General features: G+C 40.1%; 1 protein-coding gene across 1 annotated transcript; it reads left to right on the top strand.

Annotated features, from left to right (window-relative positions):
• Nucleotides 1-7600: 7600 nt before the first annotated feature.
• On the top strand, nucleotides 7601-15548 carry prep (prolyl endopeptidase). Its single transcript, XM_010741030.3, has 14 exons — nucleotides 7601-7824; nucleotides 8109-8183; nucleotides 8951-9084; nucleotides 9555-9685; nucleotides 9950-10159; nucleotides 10421-10542; nucleotides 10645-10750; nucleotides 10959-11150; nucleotides 11242-11439; nucleotides 11627-11730; nucleotides 12851-13082; nucleotides 13167-13298; nucleotides 13401-13557; nucleotides 14433-15548. The coding sequence occupies exons 1-14, from the start codon at nucleotides 7678-7680 to the stop codon at nucleotides 14725-14727; spliced, it is 2235 nt and encodes a 744-aa protein (XP_010739332.1). The 5' UTR covers nucleotides 7601-7677; the 3' UTR covers nucleotides 14728-15548.
• Nucleotides 15549-24944: the final 9396 nt, after the last annotated feature.

Here is a 24944-nt window from a genome sequence, read left to right as displayed (position 1 = left end):
ACACCTGCCTGTATTAAAAGGCTCCTCGCATTGTTTTGTCTTCCTCTTGATTACTAACCCAGACTGTAATAATGACCACCAGTGAGACACATCATCCGGGAAGGATGCACACAAACTCGTACACACTCACTTACACAAACACACGTTCTCTTTTGCATATCCTGCAGAGCTTAAGATGTTCTATCCAGCGGAAGTAGAAGAAGAAACTGGTACTATTAGGTGCAAAATAGTGACTTAATAAATTATAAATACATAAATATATATACAGATATGTCTGTGTGTGTGTTCTGTTTCTCAGGAGCAGCCCGATTCAGCTCCGTCAGCCTTGTGGGTAGCTTGCTCTTCTCTGATTCCTGCCATATTTCTGGATAGCCACTGAACAAACAGAGGTGAACCTGAGCCATGCTGTCACACTCTGGCACGGGGTAGAGTTTCCCATAACTCTTTCTCTCGTGCACACACACACACACACACACACACACAAAGACACACGACTTCCTCTCTGACATACCAAATAAAGACATACAGAGAGCCAGACTGTGACCCCCCCCCTCCGTGAGCTGATGCAATATGCCTGTGTATATGCTTATTCATGCATACAAATTCCTTACTGTGTGCGTTCGTGTCCTGTGTGAATGACACCGATCCCTTCCGGTCTTTAAATAAACCTTATCAAACAGAGAATGAAGTGAAACCTGTTTAGCAAAGCAGTATGCATCAAACATGATAGCTAAAAGAAGATACGAGATTTTCATCGACAAAAATACTATTAGCATCGGACGCTTTGCAAAGTTCCCATGGATAGAGGAATAGTTTGCCATTGTAGGTTAGACGTTGGAGTTGGATGAGAAGATTGCAGACTGTTCACTGTTAGTTTTGTGTGAAACAAACAGAAAACAACATTTATTTCTCAGATTAACCAGCTGTCTCACTGCCACCCACTTCACTCTCTAGCTCACTCGACCACAGCTGCTCTCAGAGTGTTGGGTAATTGGATTGCGTACCCCAAAAATGGATTCTGTTTCATCTTTTTCGCTACAGCTCTGCTGCAGTTTCTTTTACATCCTGCGGCCATGCTCTCCAGACTAATTGGACTGCCTCTACTCAAATGAATGAAGAGGACTGGCGTCGGAGGACGCCTGATTTGGTCTGAATATGGCCTCTAATATAAGGTGTTGCATTCATGTGCTGTGTGTCAGTGCGAGCCTCGTACAATATTGTAATTTCCTCATTGAGCAAGCTCACAATAGGAGTACAATACAGTCTGTTTAAATGGTTTGAGTTGACTGCTCAGGAATGGTGTCCATTATAAAAGGGGAACTTTGCTACCATTCAGTGACAACATCAATGACATCACCAGGTGCCACTGTGTCTGTCTGCACATCTCCGTCTGTGTCTTACACACTCACGCACAGACACACACTCTCTCTATTATAGAACAAGTCAGACAGCACTGTCCTCCACCTGTCTCCAGTGTTACCTGGCCCAGTCATTACCAGGGTCCCATATCCCCACTGTAAGTGCACATGTCAACAGCAAAATTACAGGGCATGCACACACACATATTTGTTTTGCTTTTAAAAGAGTAATATCCATCTGCACGCAAGCGATACATTCATTTTCTCCCGAGCTCCCTCCTCCTCCTCTTCTTTTTTTTCTTTTTTTTTTGGGACAAACCCAGAAAACAAAGCAAGTGAGGTTCAAAGACAAAGCAGAGAAAAGGACACGAAGAGTGGAGATGTGTGGAGATGATGGACACACATTGGTGGTGTGTGTTTGTGTAATGACAAGGGGAAACAGCCCTTTTTCTCAGGTGAGCACGGACTTTACCTCAGTGATCACAAACCTCCGACTGAGGTCAGAGTGTCATTAGATCTCAGCTTTGTTCTCCCACTCAGCTCACTCTTGCCTAACTAATTAAGACAAGGACGTCTCTCCAGATGTCTGCGGTGAGAGTGTTTGTGTCTGTCAGACTTTGGCAAGACTTGAGATTGGACTGCAGAGGGAAAGAGTGCACTGACAAGTTTGACGAGGATGAAAACACAGTGCCAGGCAGACAGAGATACACATTGCTTTGACTGAAAGATAAAGATCTATTTCCAGACAATGACATCAACTTTCCTCGTCCCTCGGGTTACTTATGCCGTTGGTTTACTGTTAGTATAAATATGCCATGGTGCACGCACAAGCAATCGAAGACACTCTACTCCTGAAAGTGGTGTTGTTCTAAAACTGTCCTTTTATCCTCGGCTCTTTCACCAAGTTGGCTTTAGGTAACCCGAGTGCTCTCTTTCCCTTTTCAACATGATCACTACAAACAATGAAAAAACTTCCCTCTTCCTCGGGGTGATTGACTCAGTCTTATTGTCGCTCTTATCATGTTTTTTTTTCCTGTTGAAAGAATTCATGACTGTATGTCTGAATACTGTCAGGCCTTTGTTAGATGTGGCTGTCACCCTGAAACAGACGGAAATGAAGTCACCGCTGGACAACACTGGACGTGTTTGCACAGATCAAATAAAAATGAATGGCTGCCCTTTTGTCAATAATCAACACGTGATATTAGTCACTGTATTTCGCCTTAACCTGGGTATCAATTAAACTGACACAGCCTCAAATGTGAACCAAGTTTACCGTGGTGAGCACGCATACTGTATATATGCCTGATGACAAACGCATAAAGCATTTCCTATAATTTGTGCACCGATCACATCCTTCTTCCGTGCGTGCTGTAATTTCCCTGACTGGATCCTCAATAACATCCTGTTGTCTGAGGACATCTGAAGGGGGCCAGGTTGGACTGACCCTCCACCACATCACACACAGGACAGGACAGAGCAGAGATTATCCAGGGCCTGGCTAATGACAGCTGAATGAGAGAAAGAGGCAGGAAGCTGTCCCCTGTGATCTCTGTATTTAAACGCATCCTTATTATTGCTTATGTATTGTTTTGTCGCGCTTGGATCCCTTCGGACTACTATTATTAAGTTGAAGGACTGTGACTTGACTCTGACAGTAGATTTCTGCTGAGGTTTGGTGAGAGAGCATAAAAAGAACGTCCCTCGTCGATGACAGATGTGATTAAAAATTAAAGGTGTAAGAACCACATTATATGAAACTTGGTCTCCCTGTTGCTGTAAACAAACCAAAAACAGGATATTCCTTTTCAAAAGGCATCAGAAGATGTTTCAAATGTTCTTTACTAGTCTGCTGAAGAAAGTTTTGGACATGGAAGAGTGTGTATTTACAACATATTGTCTCTTTACAATCCCTACTACAAACAACACCATTCATCCTTGTTTACCATGTTTATTTGTACCTTGTATCTTGTATTTTGTATTTAAAATTCTGACCTGATGATGGCACCAGAGGAAATGTCAAGGAATCCCTGTGGTCATTAAGATTCATCCACTGGGGACCATGAATGTCTGTACAACATTTTATAGCAATCCATCCAACAGTTGGGGTGATATTTCAGTCCAAAGAGGTGAACTGACTAAGCAACCCACAAACACCTTGCCACCACAAGACAAACCCACAAAAAGACCAACCAGTGACAGTAGTATACAAAATACACAGAATGCCATTATCGAGTAAATAAGATATTATAAAGTGTAATAAGTTATGCTATTTTTTAAAAGTACATTCATTGGTTGATGTGTTCTAGATCTGGAGTAGACTTAAAAATATATAAAAAAGAAGAAATAAAAAAGAAAAGAAAGAAATGTAAATCAAGGTCCTGTTACTGTCATGGCTTATCATCATCAGCCTCAAAATGGACCCAGAATCCTGAGTGAGTGAACAGTGAACAGTGAAAAAACAGAAGTGAAAGTATAAAAGGCTTTAGATTGCACGGTCTGTTTGATATCAGGATGCTGGCAACTTATCAAGTTATGTGAATGTGCATCGGCTTACAAGAAAGGATTTCTCTGTGCACGTACTGTAAAAGAGGCCATTGATTGACAAACGGGGCTTATCTGTTCATCGTGGTATGTGAAACTCATGATGTTAGAATTTAAAGTATAAAGCATTTCATACTTTACAAAGGTTCCCTGGTTTTGGTTTTCATTCTGCCCGTTGCCTGTGGTTTGAAAACTACTAAGACGTTTGATGTTCATTCTGATATTTTAAATATTACTAAAGGCGTTCAGCAAGGCTTGATATTCAAATATTGTCCTTAAGTTAGACACATAAAACTGTCCCTTTTCTGAAAATGTAATCTTCATGCAGATGACACAGTTCAGAATCAGAAATATAAACTTTTAGTGGCAAGCAGGTTTTCACATACAAGGAATTTGTCTTTATTTTCTCTGTGCTTTAATGCAACCTTTATTGTTGCCTCTCTGTCCCAACCTGAGAAATCTTTTTTAGCTACATGCAGGTTAGGTGCAACTGAATCTGAAATGTAACCGGATAAATAAATACCCTCTGAAGTCTGAGAAAACCTGACACTATAAGCTGCATATTGTGACACTTTCTCACATAACAGGCCAGTAATGAAAATGAATGTAATCAGTAGAAGTATCATTCTCTTACAGTGCACCTTATACATGACTTTTCTTAGTAATAATCTGCCTTTAAGCTTAGCTATCATACCTTGTTTTATCATTAGCTGTTTTGTTTGCACCGCTGTGAATGAGGATACCTCCTCAATGGTTTTCATGGGTAGAATAATGGTTGTATAAAGTCACCTCCATTGACTGGCATGATCAACAGCTTCCTTCCTGCTTTACCAATCCATCAGATGCGAAACACCTCTAACAAAATGCACTTCTTCACAGGAGCCACTCAAAGTGAAGCCATGAAGATTTATGAACCAGTTAACCTTGTGGTAACCCTGCGCAGTGAAACACAACAGGTGGTCATCTTCCTTTGTCTGCCACAACAGAGACAGGTGCTTCCAACTACGTTGGACAGATCACTGTTGACTCTGGACAATAGAGGAAAACAGGGGAACAAGAAGGTCTAATTCATGCATGGCCACTTCCATCCAAGCCCAATTCTATGTCAAACACACGGATCCAAAAACCCGCCCACTCTATGAGCATAAAAAGTCCATATTTCAATGCAAACACAAACACGCTCATTCAAACTGTCAGTGTTCTTCTCGCTCGGGTTTGTTAGGGAAACAGAGGCGTCAGAGGACAATAGTTCTGTGACCCATATCTGATCCTGACATAGGCAAACAGGAAGAGATCCCCCTTTGCATAGAGGGGTATTCCTGACTCCAGCTTAAGGAAGAGAAGAAGAATGGAGTTGGAAGGGAAGGGGATGGGGGTGGGGAAGAAACCATCCTTTGACCCAGAACTTCCACCTACAAACATTTCCGATACCAAAAGTCCATCAGAAGAGACCAAAATCTCTCTTTCCCCGGGAGCAGAGAAAGGATGTAATGACCTGATAACAGTAGTGACACCACATGACACCCAAAACTATATTTTCTTCACACAAAACAACAGTTTTTTTCCTTCTATCTGCACTCCACTCATGTTTTTCAACACTTTCACCATCCATTCATGCATGACAGGATGTCACTAGTCGAGAACGTTCTTGTCTTTGTCTACAATCTGGCCCCACGGCGTGACAGTTCTGACACACTTCAGACCAAATCCGAAAGTATCACTTTGGAATCTCCTGGAGGACATCTGACTGTATGATCAGCAGTGGTATCCAAACAATGTGTTTCCTTTTTGACTGAAATGTGTGATGTGTAATTAACCATGTCTCGAGCCTCTTATCTGCATAGCTGTAGAATGACTTAGTCACAATGTGGCGTCACGGACAAATAACACAACACATTCAGCGAGTTGGCCTCTGTACTTAACCACTCAATAACATGGACTACTGCTGGAAACACATATTTCACATGAATCCGCTGATATCTCTCAAGTTACTGCTGCCTCAGTGTGCCTTATCTCATGCTATCAGTCATTGTGCAAGAGTAGGTGCCAGTGATAATGATGGTCAAATCCAGATTGATTGCTTAAGTAAGGAGAGGAAGGAAGAGGATGATGAGCAAGAAAGAAAGAAGAGTGAAGGGTTGACCTTTATCCACCCCTGTCACACAGATAAGAGCGGTGATGGAGATTCCCAGTGGACCCGGATAACCTTTACCCAAAAGTGCAACAACTCTATTTAGAACTTCACAGTTTTCTTTGCATGACACGAAAGAAAACCAAAGTGTCATTCTGAGATTCAACCACTTGTTTTTAATTAAATAATTAATAATTAAAATGGGACTATCCCTAAAATATTACATTTTTCTCCAGGACCCCAAGAATCTCTCTCCAAAATGAAGCCACAGAGGGACAGTCCAAAAAAATTTGTGAAAATTATTTGCTGAAGTATTCACTCCAGCAGTCAGTCTGGTCGGAATAGTTGGTATTCACCAGGAATTTTGGGCCCCATGACAAAAAAATCAAATTGGGCGCCTCTTCTGCGCAGCTGTTGTCACCACATCTCTAGGACCTGACTATCCCATCAAAAGCTTTACATAACGCTAATCAAAGGCTTGAAACTGTTTTGCGTCTTGTAGTTCAATATTAGTACTAGCACAATATTTACTGCTGGTGATTTGTACATGCATGCAAGTCTGCATACAGTATGCAGTGCAGTTCACTAGATAGATAGATCAAGTATGGTTTTACTTGATTTCATAAGTTACCAACACGCGTCCCTCACGGCATGGTTCAGTCCGTAAACTGACTATGGCTCGTCTACATAGCTTAATTCAATTATACTTTAATCTTGGTTTGAGACATGGTGACATACTACAGTTGTTGAGCACTGTAGATGACATTGTTATCAGTATGCGTACTCTCCAAAGGATTTTGAAGTACGTGGGGTGGTATGGAAGAAAGAATGAATCCGACAGTCTTGAGGTTGCATCGTTTCTTATTGATCTGATCTCAAGTGAAACCATACTTGATGTTTTCATGTTATAACGTGAAAATACCACATCATGAAATAACATGATAATTTTATATCACGAAATAACGTGATCATTTCATATCACGAAATAACTTGATAATTTCATATCACAAAATAACGTGATAATTTCACGTTATAACGTGAAAATACCACATCACGAAATAATGTGATAATTTCATATCACGAAATAATGTGATAATTTCATATCACGAAATAACGTGATACTTTCACGTTATAACGTGAGAATACCACATCATGAAATAACATGATAATTTCATATCACAAAATAAATATCACGTTATAACACATGATAAATATCACGTTATAACACATGATAAATATCACTTTATAACATGAAACTTTTCACGTAATTCCGTGATACTGAGCCAAATTATTTTTTGGAGGGTGGCAGCAATGTGCTTCCGTACTTTAGGGCTTCCGTACTAAAGGCCATTTTTATTTACTTTTTACTGCCCAAAACACGTAAAAACAAAGAGATAATTAATTTCATTATTATATTTGAAATATTAAACTCAATGATGATGGTTTAATCATTTTATATTGGTGTTTACCTTTTTTTTTTTCGGGGGGCCCTGCCAGTCGTGGGCCCTTGTAAGTGTCTAAGGTTTCCCCGCCCCTGTAATCACAGTCCATGCTGTTGTCGCTTCGTGTCGGTAGATGTCGCGGTAGAAAAGCGGCTGCTCTCTCTTCAAAGCTCTCGTTGGCTGTGTGTGTAGCCTGGGGTTGATGTTGCACAGGGTGCAGGGAGTCTTCTTCTTCTTATCAAAGCCACTGTTTCACTCTCTGAGGCAGCGTTTTCTCATACGCCATTCCCGAAAACTGACCTCCAACATGTCTTTCCAGTACCCGCAGGCCTGCCGCGACGACGCAGTTGTGAGTAAAAATAAAAATAAAAACGTGCTAACTAGCGTGCTAACAAGCCGGGATGCTTAATCATCGCTTCATTCATTGAAACGGACGCCTGCTTTGTTAGCACGCTAGTTAGCTTAGCACTGATTTTTGTTGTTGTTGTTGTTGACAAGCATTTTAAGTCATGACTTAAAAACTAACATGACGCTTTGTTATAAAACGGTGCTTAGATTGTTAGCTTTGTTTTTAGCCACACCTGGTGAGCTAGTTTGACATTTTAAACCAACGCCTGCTTCACCTGTCCTCAGGTGGATGACTACCATGGCAACAGGGTAGCAGATCCATACAGCTGGCTGGAGGACCCGGACAGTGAGAAGACACAGGTGAGTGTGTCTGTGCACAAAGTGTTGCTGCACCTACACCTGTGACCACATCCTGTCCTCCAGCACCTCCACTGGCTCCTTGTTCAGACCCTCTTTCCTTACCTCACTGACTTGCTCCATCGCCACAGCAGCCTCCTCCGTTCATCTGATCTCCTCCACCACCACCCTCCAGGACCAAGCACCGAACCTGGGGGAGACGGAGCCTTCTTCTCTGCAGCTGCCCTCCTCTCTCCCCCAAACATATCCATGACTGTACCGACTTCAAATCACTCAGAAAAACACACCTTTTGCTTTTAATGTTTCGCTTAGTCTGATGTGTTTTTAGTGTCCTGTTTTCTGTTTTGATGTTTTTATGTACAGTGTCTTTGAGTATCCAGAAAAATGTTTTATTATTGTTATTACTCATGAAGAAGTCCAGCACACCACCTGCCTAAAGCTGTGCTGATATCACCAGAAGTCTGTTTACCGAGGAGGATTAGACTAGATTAGATTATACTTTGTTTATCCCACAACGGGGAAATTCACTTGTTAAAGCAGCAGAAAGTGTAACATACACTACAGAAGTAGAATCAAACAAAAGGGCAAAAAACCCACAGAAATTAAATAGACAGAAATATCTATACCTGATGATGATGATGATGATGTAAAAACACGTGTCCCGGCTTTTTTTCCTCAGCTAAACTATTCAAGATAAATCAAAAAACATTCTTGGAAGTGACCTCCTCCTAAAAACGTGCGTGTCTTGTGTTGTGTCTTCCTTCCGCCAGGCGTTCGTCACCGCTCAGAACCAGCTGACGTTGCCCTTTCTAGAGCGCTGCGAGGTGCGAGACCTGTTCAAGGAGCGCATGACCGAGCTGTACGACTACCCCAAGTACAGCTGTCCCTTCAAGAGGGGGAGCAGGTGAGGCGAGCCCGTAACAGACAGACAGACTCGTGGGTGGGTTTCAGGTTTTTAAAGGTCCGGTGTGCAACATCCAGTGGAATCTGTTGACAGAAATGGAATATAATAATTCACCTACAAAATAAGAATATCTGTGTTTTCATTACCTTTTTAGAATGAACTCTTTATATCTGCAGAGGGAGAGGGTCCTCTTCCAGGCAGATACAGGCTTTCACAGGTTTTGCAGCTACTATAGGTTCTCCTACACGCTTGGAAAGGGAGTGAGACGAGGGCTATTCAGTTAGTATTCCTGATAGATGCCAATAAATCCTGCACACTCGGATCTTTTTTAAATATAAAAAAAAAAAAACATGGACATCAGCGTTATAAATACTGATTTGCCTTGATGGACCCAGTAGGTAGGATTAATATTCCAGATTTGATTTTGAGAAGATTCTCTGTGCCTGAGCAGTTCCTCTTCTCTCTTTCAGGTACTTCCACTTCTACAACACAGGCCTCCAAAACCAGAGTGTGATGTACGTGCAGGAGAACCTGGACGCTGAGCCCACAGTCTTCTTGGATCCAAACACATTTTCTGATGATGGGACCGTTGCCCTGCGAGGTATCAACTAAGACTGTTGTGACAACAGACCGGCACTGTGTTTTTATTACTGGGCATCTTTTACATTTCTGGATATTGCACTCTTTGCTTTTTGAATAGTAATTGTATTATATATTTACTACATTTCACTGCAATGTCTAAATGTGCCAGGACAGATTGCCAGAAAAAATTCTTGACAAAATTTTGTCTTCATGCTGTTTATAGCATCCACATCCTCTGGTGTCTTTGTTAATGTCCTGCTTCTTTTCCTCCTATGTCTTCAAGGCTACGCGTTCTCTGAGGACGGGGAGTACTTGGCGTATGGCACCAGTGCCAGCGGGTCAGACTGGGTGGAGATCCGCTTCCTGCGGGTTGAAGACGCCGTGCCGCTGGAGGACCGCCTGGAGCGAGTCAAGTTTAGCTGCATGTCGTGGACTCATGACGGGAAGGGACTTTTCTACAACTCCTACCCCGACCAGGAGGGCAAGAGCGACGGTGAGGTCAAGACAGCGTCAGGCTGCGTTCAGACAGATACTAAAGTTTGCTTGAGCTGCCAGAACGATCTCTCAGGATTTAAAAGAGAAACTAATTGGTAAAGCTCAATAACTGAAGATAAAAATGGATCCCCTTCAGTCTGATAGATTTCTACCTTTGACTTCCTCTGCTCTTAAAACTTGTGTGTATCTCATACCTGCCTCACTTGTTCTTTGCCACCACTAGAGGGCGATAATGAAATAAAAATGTTTTGTCTTCTAGGCACTGAGACCTCCACCAACCTGCACCAGAAGCTGTACTTCCACGTTCTGGGCACTCCGCAGTCTGAGGACGTGCTGTGCGCCGAGTTCCCCGACCATCCCAAGTGGATGAGTGGAGCTGAGGTGTGCTTGCAGAGTTATTTCACTTACTAACATCTGACTGAGGAAGAGTGAAGGTGTTCACTGGTATTCAGGAGGAGTTTAGTGATCGTGTGTATGCTGCAGGTGTCAGATGATGGACGCTACGTGCTGCTGTCAATCAGGGAAGGTTGTGATCCCGTCAACAGACTGTGGTACTGTGACCTTGAGACCACTCCTCAGGGTATTACAGGTATGTTACACTTATTATTTACCATTACGTGGTAAGTACAAACACAGCTGTGATGTAAGTCTAGTGTTTTTATTATACAAAAACTGAGAACGGTAAATTTATTCTTAATTTATTTCCACAAAAAATAGGAATCGATAATTTTTTTAAAATTGTTTTATTTATAGTGTCACTTTGTCCATACATGTTTTAAAGCTTTCATTTTGTTCAGGACTTTTGCCGTGGGTGAAGCTAATCGACAACTTTGACGCCGAGTACGAGTACGTGACCAACGAGGGCACGCTGTTCACATTCAAAACCAACCTGGACGCTCCGCGTTACCGCCTGATCAACATCGACTTTGCCTCTCCAGCTCAGAGCAACTGGAAGGAGCTCATCCCTCAACATGACAAGGACGTTATCGGTAAGCTGTCGAAACACTCGTGACATGTTTTTATTATTACGATATCAGGACTGTTTGTTAAAGCGTCTTATCTGTCGTCTCCCCCCTGCAGTGTTCGCCACCTGTACGTACTCCAGCTACCTGTTTGTGTGTTTCCTCCACGACGTGAAGAACGTGTTGAAAATGTACCGTCTGAGCTCGGGGGAAGAGCTGAGGACCTTCCCTCTTGACGTCGGCTCCGTGGTGGGTTTCACAGGACGGAAGAGGGACTCTGAGATCTTCTACTATTTCACCTCCTTCCTCTCCCCAGGTACGACGATGTAACTGCTCTATTACATTTACTGCTGTGGGAAGTTATTTTAGTTTTAAAGTGTGGATAGTTTATGTTGCTTTAACTTCATTTCTGGATAGGTAGTATAGAAAAATCATTTCCCCACACATTGCCAAAGCGATTTAAAGACTGTAGAACAAATGAGTTTTTCTTCTGCTGCATCCAGCCATCATTTACCACTGTGACCTGACTAAGGAGCCGCTGCAGCCGCACATCTTCAGAGAAGTCACCGTCAAGGGCTTCAACCCCTCTGACTACCAGACCACCCAGGTAACTACAGTTCCTTGTAACTAAAAAAAACAAAAAAAAAACAGTGTAGCTGTTCGAAACATATTTTTCCAGTACAGTAACCAGCGTGGATCGGTAAACATAGAAGCATAATGATACATTGAGTATCCTCTTCTCCTCGTCACTTCTCTCTGCCACAAACAAAAACTGAAATCATGCTTCATTTACCTCAGTGTGCTGTATATTCAGAAGATACACTCAAGTTATGTTAAAAATAAAACCACTCAGGTTGTATTCAGGTTGTGCCTGTATCATTTTTATTAACATTATACTATTGAATTGTTTTTTTAACCCTCTTGCCTGTCAAAAAAAGTCCACTAAGTTTACTGAACCTAAAGTTTCATAAGTGTCTCAGGTGGATATTTAAGGATACTTAGATTACACTTGCAACAACACTACACTGCTTATGTAATGACGTGTCAGCGATACATTGCAGGTATATACCCTCTGGTAAGAACATATGTGTAGACATTTATTAATCCTCTGCCCGACCTTGACCCAGTTCTCTCAGTACTGACCCGACGTATAACGAGTATTAATCAAACTGTCAAGAGAGAAATCAGCTGAGAACAAATCCAACTCAGACTGTTAAAGTGTGACTGGGAGGTTTTAAAAAATAATAAATAAATAAAAAAACAGGCGGAAGTCATATGTATATATATTTCTCTACTTTTTTTTCAAACTGGTTTTTCATTCTGACATTTTCTTTTTTTAAATGAAGTCAGTCGAGTTCCTGGATGTTCAGTGTCTCACAGAGATTTATTGTTCTATTCCTACCGAGGACAGCGAGCACAGAAATAACACTGTGAAAATAAGCATGCCACAGAGGACACAATTTTCTGTGAGTTCCTCTGCCCTCGCTCTCTCTCTCGTCTGACTCACACAAGGACAGATGAAGGTTCAAGAATAGCTTCATTGTCCTTGAGCAATACCAATAACACGTTAAGTCCTCGTTGGCAGCAGGATGAGCACAGATAAAAGATCATTTGTGTGTTTTAATATCAGATTCACTGCTCCCCATCTGTGTCAAACATATCCGTCCGCTGTCATCCCTGGCTCCGTTTCCAGTCCTGTTTTTATCTTTCTGCGTGTTTTGTGCCAGATCTTTTATCCCTCCAAGGACGGCACTCAAATCCCCATGTTCATCGTTCACAAGAAGGGCATCAAACTGGACGGCTCCCATCCGGGTTTCCTGTACGGCTACGGCGGTTTTAACATCTCCATCACGCCGAGCTACAGCGTCTCCAGGCTCATCTTTGTCAGACATCTGGGGGGAGTCCTGGCTGTCGCCAACATCCGAGGAGGAGGAGAGTACGGGGAGACCTGGCACAAAGGTGAGACGCGCACCGGTTGAGCCGCGTGGTCTTTTTATATTTATCGACAACTTACACACCTTTGTGTCTTTACTTTTTTTTTAGCTGGCATGTTGGCCAACAAGCAGAACTGCTTCACTGACTTCCAGTGCGCAGCTGAGTATCTCATCAAGGAGGGATACACTTCTCCCTCCAAGCTGACTATAAACGGAGGCTCCAACGGTGGCCTGCTCGTAGGTATGTAAGAACAACAATGTAGAGGAAGATCCGTTTCAGATGAAGCGTCACGGTTCAGCTGCACGCTTCATGACCCCTCACCGCGTGTTTCCTCTCTCTCAGCCGCCTGCGTGAACCAGCGGCCCGAGCTGTTCGGCTGCGCTGTGGCTCAGGTGGGCGTCATGGACATGCTCAAATTCCACAAGTTCACCATCGGTCACGCCTGGACCACGGACTTCGGATGTTCTGAAGACAAAGAGCAGTTTGATTGGCTCATCAAGTAAGTGCTCAGTGACCAGAACACACACACAGTACATGTTTGTAGTCCTGTCGATCGTGCTTCATTCCCGTTTTCCTCGTCTCAGTACTGACATAAATTTTGGTTTTTATCTTAAATTTGTTTGAATGCTGCAAATATTACCTGGACCTTTTTATTTACAGACCCAGACACAGCTTCTGTTGTAAGCAATGTTATTAGATGATTACGTAAACACTCGTTAAATATATTGAGTATTTGATCTGTCAAATAGTGCCTATAGCCCTCTTTATTTCATAAAAGTATTTTTTTTTTTTTTATCATAGTGGAGGTGGTCTTTGATTCAGGTGTAGTGCTCGCCCTCTGCTATAAATACGCTCATTTGCATATCTAATTGCAGCAGTCTTGATTTAATGAGCAAATTAAAAGCAGTGACTAAAACTGTGACGCCGGAGCCGAACCGTGAAGAGACAAGACGCGGGAGTAACGATCAAAAAATGAACCGCACTGACTGATTCCACCAGAAAAAACTCCCACATGATAAATGATTTATTCATTTGTAGCTTGAGGCAGTATTGATAGGCAACTTTTTTTGATATTTGATAAATCAGTCAGTCATTTTTTAAACACAAATGCCACACATTCTCTGATCTGGCTGCTTTTCTTTGTCATAAATGAGTAAATTGAACATTTTGGGGAATATTTTGTCTATTTTAAAAAGTATTTTAAGGCACCGCCGTGGGCTCGGGGAAATTTCTGGAAAGAGGCGTTTTATTTCTGCCATTTTACAGATAAAATGATGAATCAGTTAATTAAGAATAGAATCAGCCCAAACCAGCATAAATGTTTTCTCTACACTCATAGCTCATACTCTTTGTCTCCTCGCTCCTCTTTGCCAGATACTCCCCGCTGCACAACATCCGCATCCCAGAGGGCAACGGGGTCCAGTACCCCGCTGTGCTCCTGTTGACAGGGGACCACGATGACCGAGTGGTGCCTTTGCACTCCCTCAAGTACATCGCCACCCTGCAGCACATCGTCGGCCGCAGCCCCAAGCAGACGAACCCTCTGTTCATCCTCGTGGACACAAAGTCAGGTCACGGCGCCGGCAAGCCCACCAGCAAGGTCATCCAGGAGGTGGCCGACACCTACGCCTTTATCGCTCGCTGTCTCAACATCTCCTGGGTCAAATAACCTGCTCCTGGCTTTAAATGGTGTGTGTGTGTGTTTGCGTGGGTGTGTGTGTGTATGAGTTTGTTTTTTGTTTTTTTTCTCTCAAATCTTTTGAAAAGTCCAACTGTTCACACGTTCTTTCTAACGTTACACAAAGACTTAGAGGATCTTTTAACTCATGTTTACACAGCTACCGTAACTATCTTTTGTTTGTTTGTTTGTTTTCCTCCCCCTTGCTCTCCCCCTGCACACAGTATATAAGCCAACATGCAGCACTCACAGCTAACGTACCCTCTCCTTTGCAGGCCATGTTTTTTACTCCTAACGAGTTAAATGACTATATTATCAGTGCCGGGTGTGCAAAGAGATGAGACATCTTCACGGTTACAGTAATCATTCAATCAGCAGATACAGTCATGAGGTCAAAGTGGCAACAAAAAAAAAAAAAAAAGTGTGTTTGAAGATCGAGTCCTCTGGGTGCTTCAACATGATGCATATTATTTATTTTTAGTTTGCGCTCAGAATGGAGGCTGCGCGACGTCGAATGATATCAGCATGCACAAGTCTGGCAAAGCCGTTACAGTCGACAGTATTGCTGTGGATGTGGGACGTGTGTGAGTGAGTGAGTGGAAACTTGCAAAAAAAACAAAAAAAAAAACACTGCAGTGTGTGTGTGTGTGTGTGTGAATGTAATGTGTGAGTGTGTGTTTAAAAGTCAGTCCCCACATTTCTTTCAGACTGATAAATGATTTCTACCTCTTGACATGTGCTGATTGTTTACCTTTTTAAAAAAAGGGAACAAAACACAATGCCACAATTACAATAAACAACTTTTTAAACAGCGATTGGTCGTGTCGGTTTGTTCTTTATAAAAATGACAGATCAGTCATTGTTCATAACAAGTCGTTAAGCCGGCTGTGGTTTATTGGAATAATGAGTTATTAAAGAGCTGAAATGCATAGAAATGGTAGATTTAAGTGTAAAAAAACAACATGCGAGCCGTGTGATGAACTGCTGACTTGTTCAGGGTGTTCCACCTCTGACCCAGTGTCAGCTGGCATTGAGTCCAGCACCCTGTGACCGTGATGAGGATTAGTGCTTACAGAAAATGGATGGATGGAAGCACAACCAGTGATTATTTTATTTATTTTTTTTACTTTAAAGCTGCTGCAAAGCTTTTAGAAACTGTATTTGATTCATCCAACACAAGAGTGCGGCTCTGTCCGTGTCCACCAGGGGGCAGTCACTGTGAAAAAGGACCTACACGTGCAAGCAGGAGCAGAAAATGAGGGTGGTCTGACAGAGGGCCCCATGTGGATTACTCAACATACATGTTTCGTGTTCAACTTTTACTTTCATGTTCATGGAGGATTTTTTCAAAAAAGTACAGATACTTCTAGAAGACTGCACAGATTTCATGTTTTCAACCTGAGGTCTCTTCTTACAAACTCTTTAAAAAAAAAAGGAAAATTAAATTCAACTAAAAAAAATAAATAAATAAATAGAAACAAAACAAACAGTTTTAATAAATGTTATTTATTTGCTTTTCATTTCATTGTTTATTATCATTTATTATATAAATGAAACATTAAAATCAAATAAAATCCTGTAACACACACGAGGAAATCTTCACGTTTAACAAAAATAATCTAGAGAAGACAAAGTTTTTACTTACCATTTAAATCTATTTAAAAGTCACATTTTCTCTCTGTTATCTCTCCTTTTATCGAGACATAATTCTATCAAAACACCATTTCACAGCCACAGTGTTTTGACTGTTAGGCCTCAGCATGTGGACAAACTGCAACATGAACTTTGAGAAGATAAAACTGTAAACTAAAATCTGTCAGCTCGTGATAAATTGATTTCTTTGTGTTGCTGAAGTTGTTGTGACTCAAAAGCTCTTTGGGAAAAACATCCTTAGATTCTTACTATCAACACAAATACATATCTTCTTTTATTTGAATATAAATGTTCACATTACATGTAAAAACTGTCCATTTTTCACACGTCCAGTTCAGTTTAATAAATGATAAATGTATTCATTCATTCCGTTCTATTTGATCAGCAATAAAACAGATTGAAATCATGACAATGATGACTGTTACAATAACATAAATAAGAGAAGTTATTCTTCATTCAGACCAAGAAAAGTGAAATGTGCACAAATCTTTTTTTTCCCTTTGATATTTTTAAAGAAATTTAAATCACGGCACTTAAATAGTGTAATGTAGCGTTTCAACTTTCTAATTTTATTTAGATTCCAAACATCTGGATGAAACTAAAACATTTTGAGATTTGCTATTTTTTTTTGTCTTCTTTTAAAAAAAAATAAAAACATTCAAATTCTTTAGTTGCACAAAATCCAATCAATTCATTTTGAACAACAAACAAACTTTGCAGCTAAACACAGTGTGAGAGAATAGCCTGTTTTATAACACGTAAATCTTAGTTGTAGTAACTGTTATTTTCTATATATAAAATATATATACATACATACATATAAGATATGTAAGAAGCTGAAACTAAAAAAGAAAAAATCCTGAAAACTCAAATCAGAAACCTCTTCTGAATGATGCCTTTTTAAACAAACAAATTAAATATTTATTTATTAGGGGAAAGTTTCCTTCACACACTACACTACATGTTAAACACTTACAAATCTAAATGATCTTCTCATCTTGAGCTTTTCAGCTCTACATACACATGAATCCACTTCTGCTTCAACTTTTGTCTTTGGGATTTACTCGACAGCTCAGAGTGAATGAAAGGGAGACTAAAGAAGCATGTGCAGTTAAAATGTAAGAAATAAAGAACTAATTAAAAAGAACAAAGAATAACTCATGTTTCAGTGAGTGAATTAAAGTCTTTGCAGGTTTTGAAAAACACAGAGTCCATGCACATGAGTTACATCCTCCTAAATATGAACTGCAGTAATTAATTTCAATGCAAACATTCAGCAGATTTGATGAGGTCTGATCACAAAACGTGTAATATATATGAGTCCATGTGGAGTTTGATCACTTCCTTAGTCAGAACAAATATCATCAGCAAATAAAATAAAATAAATCACAACCCTCCCTTCAATCATCTCACAACCAGAAACATATAATGTATGCAGCCTTAGGTAATGTATGCATGCATGCATGCGCGTGCGCGTACGCATGCGCGAGGCACCGATGAGCCACCAGAGGGCGCTTCACGTGTGTCGGACCTATCTGACAGAGACTGAACAAAGGCAGACAGAGCAGCTGTTATGGACTGGATATATTAAACATGTCAAATATAAAGTTTAAACTGTTTTAATATGCGCACTCATCAACTTCTGTCCACACACCGTGTCCTGAAAACTGCCGGGACCGGGTCCTGATCTCTGATTGGCTGACACGCTTGAAGACGTTCTAAAATATCCAATGAGCACACACCTGTGACCGCACTGAAATATTAATGCGCCGACCGGAAATCGCAGCTCAGCCACTCCCCGTAGGACTATATTACTCGGCGGAAGAGCATTTATAAATATATAGAGAACACAAAAACAGCTGTTGTCATGGCTACAAGTTACATAAATGTCATGAACCTTCATTTGTTAATTTAGCAATAATAGTCAACAATAATCACAAACTGTTTTTTTTACATTAGACTTAACCAACTTAACCAAGGAGCTATTAGTATAACAGGGTTATAAACATAAGCAAAGGATTGGAAAACCAGATTTTAAATAATGGATAAATAATAAAAGTGATAAAAAGTAATAAAATAAAATTTAAAAAAAATAAATAAAAAGTTATTTTTCACACTACAAGTTTGAAAAGTGGGAGAGAAAAAAACTTGATCTGAAGTTTGAACTAGTCTGAAAACAATCTGATCCTGTAGCATGGGGGCAAATCAAACACAACAAACAGACTTTAAACACAGTGAGAGATGAACCTTTAGTTACTTTGTTTTCTGTAGCTAAAATCTGCACACTGTCTTGTGATTTTTGTATAAGTTTCTCTCAAAGAAGCAACATGGAAAACCCCATGGCTCTTTACTGCTTACTGAACTGTTATTATATATTTAATCTGATTAATAAAGAGAAGTCTGTTTGGTTGTGTGACAAAAAGAGGAAGCTGAGCTCTTTGACATTCTGCAGTATGTTAAAATGAAATCTTTTATTATGAGAGTTATAGTGTGTTTACATTTTTGAATACACCTTTCTGCCAACGTTCAGACTCCTGCATGTTATATGTTTGAATCATACGTGTACTGTATGTCTAAGATTTAATATAACACATAAATAACACATGAAAATTTTGCAATAAAACCTCTGTATCTATAGTAATATAATATACTATTTCTGTAGAGGAAATGTATTTAGTAAACAAGGATTATCTATCTATCTATCTATCTATCTATCTATCTATCTATCTATCTATCTATCTATCTATCTATCTATCTATCTATCTATCTGATGGAGGTGAGGGTTTGTAGAGGACCGATGGGTGGCGCTATTCATTTCACATCCATCCCAGCAGTTCTTTGGGGGTATCAGCTCCCAATCACTGGTCTGGGAACAGTTTACTGGTGCTGCTCAGTGGAGACACAAGGCTGAGTGAGTGAAGAGCAGATGTCAGATCAGTGGTGAAGGTTTGAGGTAGAATATTTTATATTATCAGGCCTGTGTTACAGAATAAGACCTCTTATGTGACTGTTTTATTTATCTGTATTTTTTTTGTCTACTCGGATAAAAAGACTCATTGGCATGTTTTAAAGGATTAGATTTTCCTTCATGGCTTTGAATAGGTGAATACTGCTTGTAAACTAGCTGGGTGGGGGATGTGAGGTATGGATCTTTATCAACAAGAGAGAAAGAGAGAAAGAAAGAGGTGGGGGAGGCCATGAGTGCCACATGGTTTGAAGAGCCATGATAGAGACATAAGAGAGCCAGAAGATTGGGTTTAAATTAAAAAAAATAAAATAAATCATGTGTCATTATCAAAAAATGATCCTCTACTTGAGCTTCAGGAAGCCTTACTGATACATACAAAACGTTGAGGAGCAGCAGATTGACCGACAAACATTAATTGACTATGGGAAAAAAAAAATCATTTTGCAGATGATCTTCCAGATGTGCAACAACAGCTTCTGAGCAATCTGTTGCTTCACTCTGACGCGTTTACAAAAACAAAAACAAATCTGCCTGCCTCCCCATGCTGCCCGCAGCTTATGTTACAGTGTCACTATAAAATATTCATCCATGGAAAATCTCTTTGATTTCAGCCGCTTGGCTTCATACCGCCGGGTTAAAGTCTGCTTAAACATGTAATTCAAACTAGAGCGTCTCTGCGAGCTTCACGTCCAACAGGCTCAACTGTACTTGTGCTCCACATTCACCTCCATCTAAAAAGAGGCACACCGGGAAGAAACGTTTGATCCGCCTGTGCCATCTCATTCATTCTCAGAGGTGGGGGGAGAAAAAAAAGAGGAGGATGTCCGCTCCCTCTCTTACAGGTGAGTCACTTTTTTTGGCAAATGTTCTTTTTTCTTCAGCTTAAATTTGGCACCAAAACAAGACAAAAAAACCATTCAGACTGATTGTGCGGCTGTAGCTCACCTCTGTGAAGCTGCACAAGCTGCCTCTTATTGACCTGAAGTGACCGGCTTTTTAGGAACATGACAAAAAGATGATGCATCTGTTCTTTTAGCACAGAAAAATCAACAAAAGTTATGAAGTTAAAGACGCGCGCACCTGCGCCAAAACTCAATCCAATGATTTAAGGAGTTAAAAATCAAAACTAATAAGTCCTTATGAGGAAAACAACCAAGAAACAAACAAAGACACAAAACCTGACCAATCACTGCAAGATCACTTCTGAACCATCTTAAACTCTCAGTAAGAATATTACATGAATATGAGGCACGGGCCTTCCGATCAGGAAATGCATCGATCATTTTTGGTTACAAGCTTATTCTCATGCTACATTTGTGATCATCAAATGATGGGAAACTTTAAAAAGGTTTTTAAAAAAGTGGAAGCAAATAATAAATAAAAAAACATACTGACCCGCAGAATCCGAAGGGAACAAATAAAAAAAAGGCGCAAAGGAAAACGGTGGCTTGGAGAGAGGCGTAAACACATATTTTTTGTCCCATTGTGCGCAATGTTTGGCGCAACCGGCTCCACAAGGCGCTACTTCTCCTCCAAACCTCCCCCCTCTGACGTCACCGATATTTCATTCAGATATTTTCACCCTGTTTACTCCTGCAGGAGGAAAGCTGTGTCGGATTGAAATAATAATATTAATAAAAATAATAAATAGTCAACAAGACGTGATTGGACACCTTAAAAACTAAAAAGTTCATGTTGATTTTTCTTCCAAAAAAATCCAAGTGGAAAATGATCCAGGATCCAGAAGAGGTAACAAAACAGTTTACATGCTCTTAAAAAAAAACCCGTGTCGGATTGAAAGTGACTTTTATTTATTACGCGGGCACGAGTATTAAATATTATTTTAAATCGACGTTTAAAGGCTTATTTTCTGTTCAATGAGGCGAGAAAATGTTTGCTACAAGTTTTTGTGGGGGTTGAGTTTTGTGGTGAAGTGTATGGAGCACATGGCACACTCTAGCTTTTGTGAGACTTTGTGTGATTTTTTTTCGTTGATTGAAAATATCCCTTAACGAAATCTTGAGAAAGAAGTTTGATAAAATGTAAAGAAATAAACTGCAGGGCTTTCTTTCTTTTTTTTTTACAGAGACAGAGGGCAGAAATCTCAACCAGTGTGTGGATGAAAACAAAGTGAAGTCAAAGTGTTTTAAATGAATTCAATAATTAAGACAATTATCACCTTTTTGCATGGAAAAGCTTTCACATGTTCCACCCTCTCTCGCTCTCTCTCTCTCTTGCACTCTCTTGAAAAATGACTCTGAGAGGAGATGACCTGCTTTGCCAACACTGTTTACACTCCCTGTGCAAAGGGTATAAAAAAGTGAAGGATTGGGTGGCTGGAATGCATGAAGTAAACGACAAAAAAATAACCCCTTCACTAAAAAAGAAAGGAGAAAAGAGGGGAGAGACGAACTGAATGAACCCTTTGAACTGCATTGACAGCAGCAGGGTAAAGGCAAATTTCCTCTGGGAGCCTATACACAGGGTGAGGGGAGTGGGGGTTGGGTGGGGTTAGCTAGGGTGAGGGAGTCCAAAGTCTGCTCAGAAAGTTGGTATTCAAACAGCTCAGGAATCTGCTTCTGCTCATGAGGTTAAACGCTCATAATTATCTGTTTTTTTGGTCGAGACAACTAACTGCTTAAAAATCAGACTGATTTCAGTCTGAACTGGAGTCATTTTCCTTCTGAAGGAGTTCATTTTCCAAAGATTTGACTGGCTAGTTTGAACAGTAAGTGTAAAAATGTGGAGCTATATAAAAACGTTTAGAAGTGGAATATAATTCATGACGTCCAGATGGTGTTCAATGCAGCAAATCATCACTTACATCATTAAAAACGGGGAAACATGTTGTTCTCGCTTTCGCTTTTTAAATGTTTTTAACTTAAACGACCCCAAAAACTTCATCTGAGACACACGAGTTTGATTATGATGTGAAAAGTGACTGCTGACTGTAAAAAACACAGGAGACGGCGACAGGAATAAATCCATGATTTTCACTCTATATACTATATATATATATAAATATATATAAGTCTGATGACAATGTGTTCTTCTATAAATATAGTGAAACGTTGAAGACATTTCTGTTGTCATGGCAAATTCGTAGTTATAGTTAGAAAATGTAATGTACCTTCGTTTGTATGATGTTGTTTTAATCATAAGTGGATATTTTCTCACAGGCATTTTTTTTAACATTACACCTAACATGAGAGAAACGCTGCAAACCTCTCTTCTCCTCCTCTGTAAATATCTTATGCTCACCACGACTAACGTCCCATGCTGTTATCATCAAAGTTACAAACATTAAAAATAAGATGTTTTTTGTAGAGCTTCATACAAAGAGTTGTTATTTCTGTTTATATAATCTAGCATGAGGGCAAATCTAGATCATGTATGGCTTCCAGCTGGTGTTCATGTGATAAAACAACTGATGTAAACTGAAGAAGTTGTGTTTTTAGTTCATCTTTAAAATAGTCCAATGCATAGTTATGTTTCAGGCTAACATTTTGCAGAACTTAATATGAAAAATTACTTTTAAAAAATATATTTCTCCAAAAAATAGTTTATGATAATCTTCCTTCGGCATAAAAGCAAATAAAAGGTAATAATGGGTGATTTCTATTCAGTGTTGATTACAAGACAGAAGACTAAAGTAAAGGAATTTTTTTTTTTAAAGTGAAAATTTGGCTTTTAATTGGTGTTGATTTGAACTCATGGAAAGAAAATAAGTTGTATTTTCACTGCATGTGAAAATAGGGGACATTTATGATTGTGTTACATACAAGTCAACCTTTAACAGAACTCCATATGAGAAACTTTTCTACACACACACACACACACACACACACACACACACACACACACACACACACACACACACAAAGACTGATGTGAAGTTAAAAGTCTGAGTCTGAAAACAAGTGAGAGCTTTAGTTGGTACTGATGAGGGGGGAAAACAACAACGCAAATTAAAGAAAATCTTTGCAGAACTCCATAAGAGGAGTTGCAGCTTTTAGGTTCTCTTCCACAAGTAAAAACAGTTTGAAAACATCCTGTAGAATAAAGTCAAAGGGTGGCTTTTAGTTTATTATTTTTTAATTAAGGACATTTCTTCTATAAAACATCCGCTCATCAAACACCTGACATCAGTTTCCCCTTCATTCCACATCACATAGTTTTTCCTCTGCCATGTTAAGGTGTTCACATTGAGTTTAGGTGTCTTCAAAACCTCTGCTCATCTCTGTTTTGGTATTTCAGTCGCTTCCTTTGACTAACAGGCACACCCATATCTAAATTATTCCTTGTCATTAGCTTGCACACATGTGTGAGTGAGCTGCACTGCGGTGATTTCCACTGACTCGTCCTAATCAGAAAGGTCCTGTCAGGATATGAGTGAGTGGATAACATCTGACACTGGTATCCAACCCTGTGACCCAAACAGTAATTCTATGTTCTATGGCGACGGTGGAGGCCTCCTCTACAAGCATCTTCAAAAACAGGCCTTTTTTTTTTTTTGAGCGCGGGGGCTGGGATGGATGGATTGGGGGTAGGGGTAAAGCTCGTGAATTCCGGAGGGTGGGCTCTTTAGCTCTAGTGGGTGGAGATGGGCTTGTTGTTGTTTCATTCCTCCAACGTGTTTTTCCTCTTTCCTCATACCCGGGAATAACCTCTTGAGAAACATCCCACCAGGGTAGATGTGAGATAAGATGGGAAGTTTCTCAATGAACGTACTCTACTGCAGATTCGGTGTTGTTGTTGTTTCTGCCGCGTGGCCTTGAGTAACCACAGTTTACGCTTCGATCTGTTCTCCTCTGCAGTGTTTGTCCCCATCGTGGTGGATGTTTAGGACTTTAAATATGCAGTGAGATAATTTAACATTTGTGGAATACATTTGAAACATTTTGTTTTTGGAAGTGCAGACATTTATAACATTTATTAAACTGATATAAATCAATGAGGTAATAAGTATCAAACTAACTAGTTATGTGTATGAAAGAGTTCTTGACTTCATAAAACTTTGCTGAAGTTTTACTTATATTGACAGTTTTCTGCTTTATTTGATCACATGCTGATTATATAAGTAAACTAAAAAATAACTCACAAGTTGCTCAGTCTGTATTCTTTTGTAACATAGAAGAGAAAGAAGCTTCCTCAGTGTGCAGGCTCCACAACATAGTCACCATTTAATTGTACTTTTGCACATGTATTCCTTCAAAGTGTCCATCGCCCTGCAGATTGATTTTTTCTTTTTCTCCCCCTACTGACAACTGCAGATCATAGGAAGTGAACACATCAGTTTTCAGGTTTGTTTTTCTGGGTTTTCCAGTCACATTCCAAAGCTGTGAGTTCAGCTCTCTCCTCTGGTGCCCACTATGATGCTGGGAGGTAACTGGTCGTATGTTACGTGGAACACGAGCTCAAAAACAACATGTGTATGCATGGAAAGCATAAAGAAATGACTTTACTTTAAAAAGGTCTTGGTTAAAGGGATTTAAGGCTGCGAGCGTGGCTGGTGGTTATTTCTGTAACAAAGACGAGGGAGACGGAGTCTGTTGGAGTGAAATCAGACTTTTTAAAAAGCGGGATT

Source organism: Larimichthys crocea, chromosome XI (assembly GCF_000972845.2).
Source record: "Larimichthys crocea isolate SSNF chromosome XI, L_crocea_2.0, whole genome shotgun sequence".
Classification (NCBI taxonomy): domain Eukaryota; kingdom Metazoa; phylum Chordata; class Actinopteri; family Sciaenidae; genus Larimichthys; species Larimichthys crocea.
This window is presented reverse-complemented; position numbering and strand designations above follow the sequence as displayed.

What these genes read in the sequence shown, in the direction of transcription:
- prep (XM_010741030.3), top strand. Translation starts at nt 7,678, where the DNA reads ATGTTGCACAGGGTGCAGGGAGTCTTCTTCTTCTTATCAAAGCCACTG. An exon ending in TGGGACCGTTGCCCTGCGAG is followed by an intron (nt 9,686 to 9,949) that starts GTATCAACTAAG and finishes TATGTCTTCAAG; the next exon opens with GCTACGCGTTCTCTGAGGAC. An exon ending in CAACGGTGGCCTGCTCGTAG is followed by an intron (nt 13,299 to 13,400) that starts GTATGTAAGAAC and finishes CCTCTCTCTCAG; the next exon opens with CCGCCTGCGTGAACCAGCGG.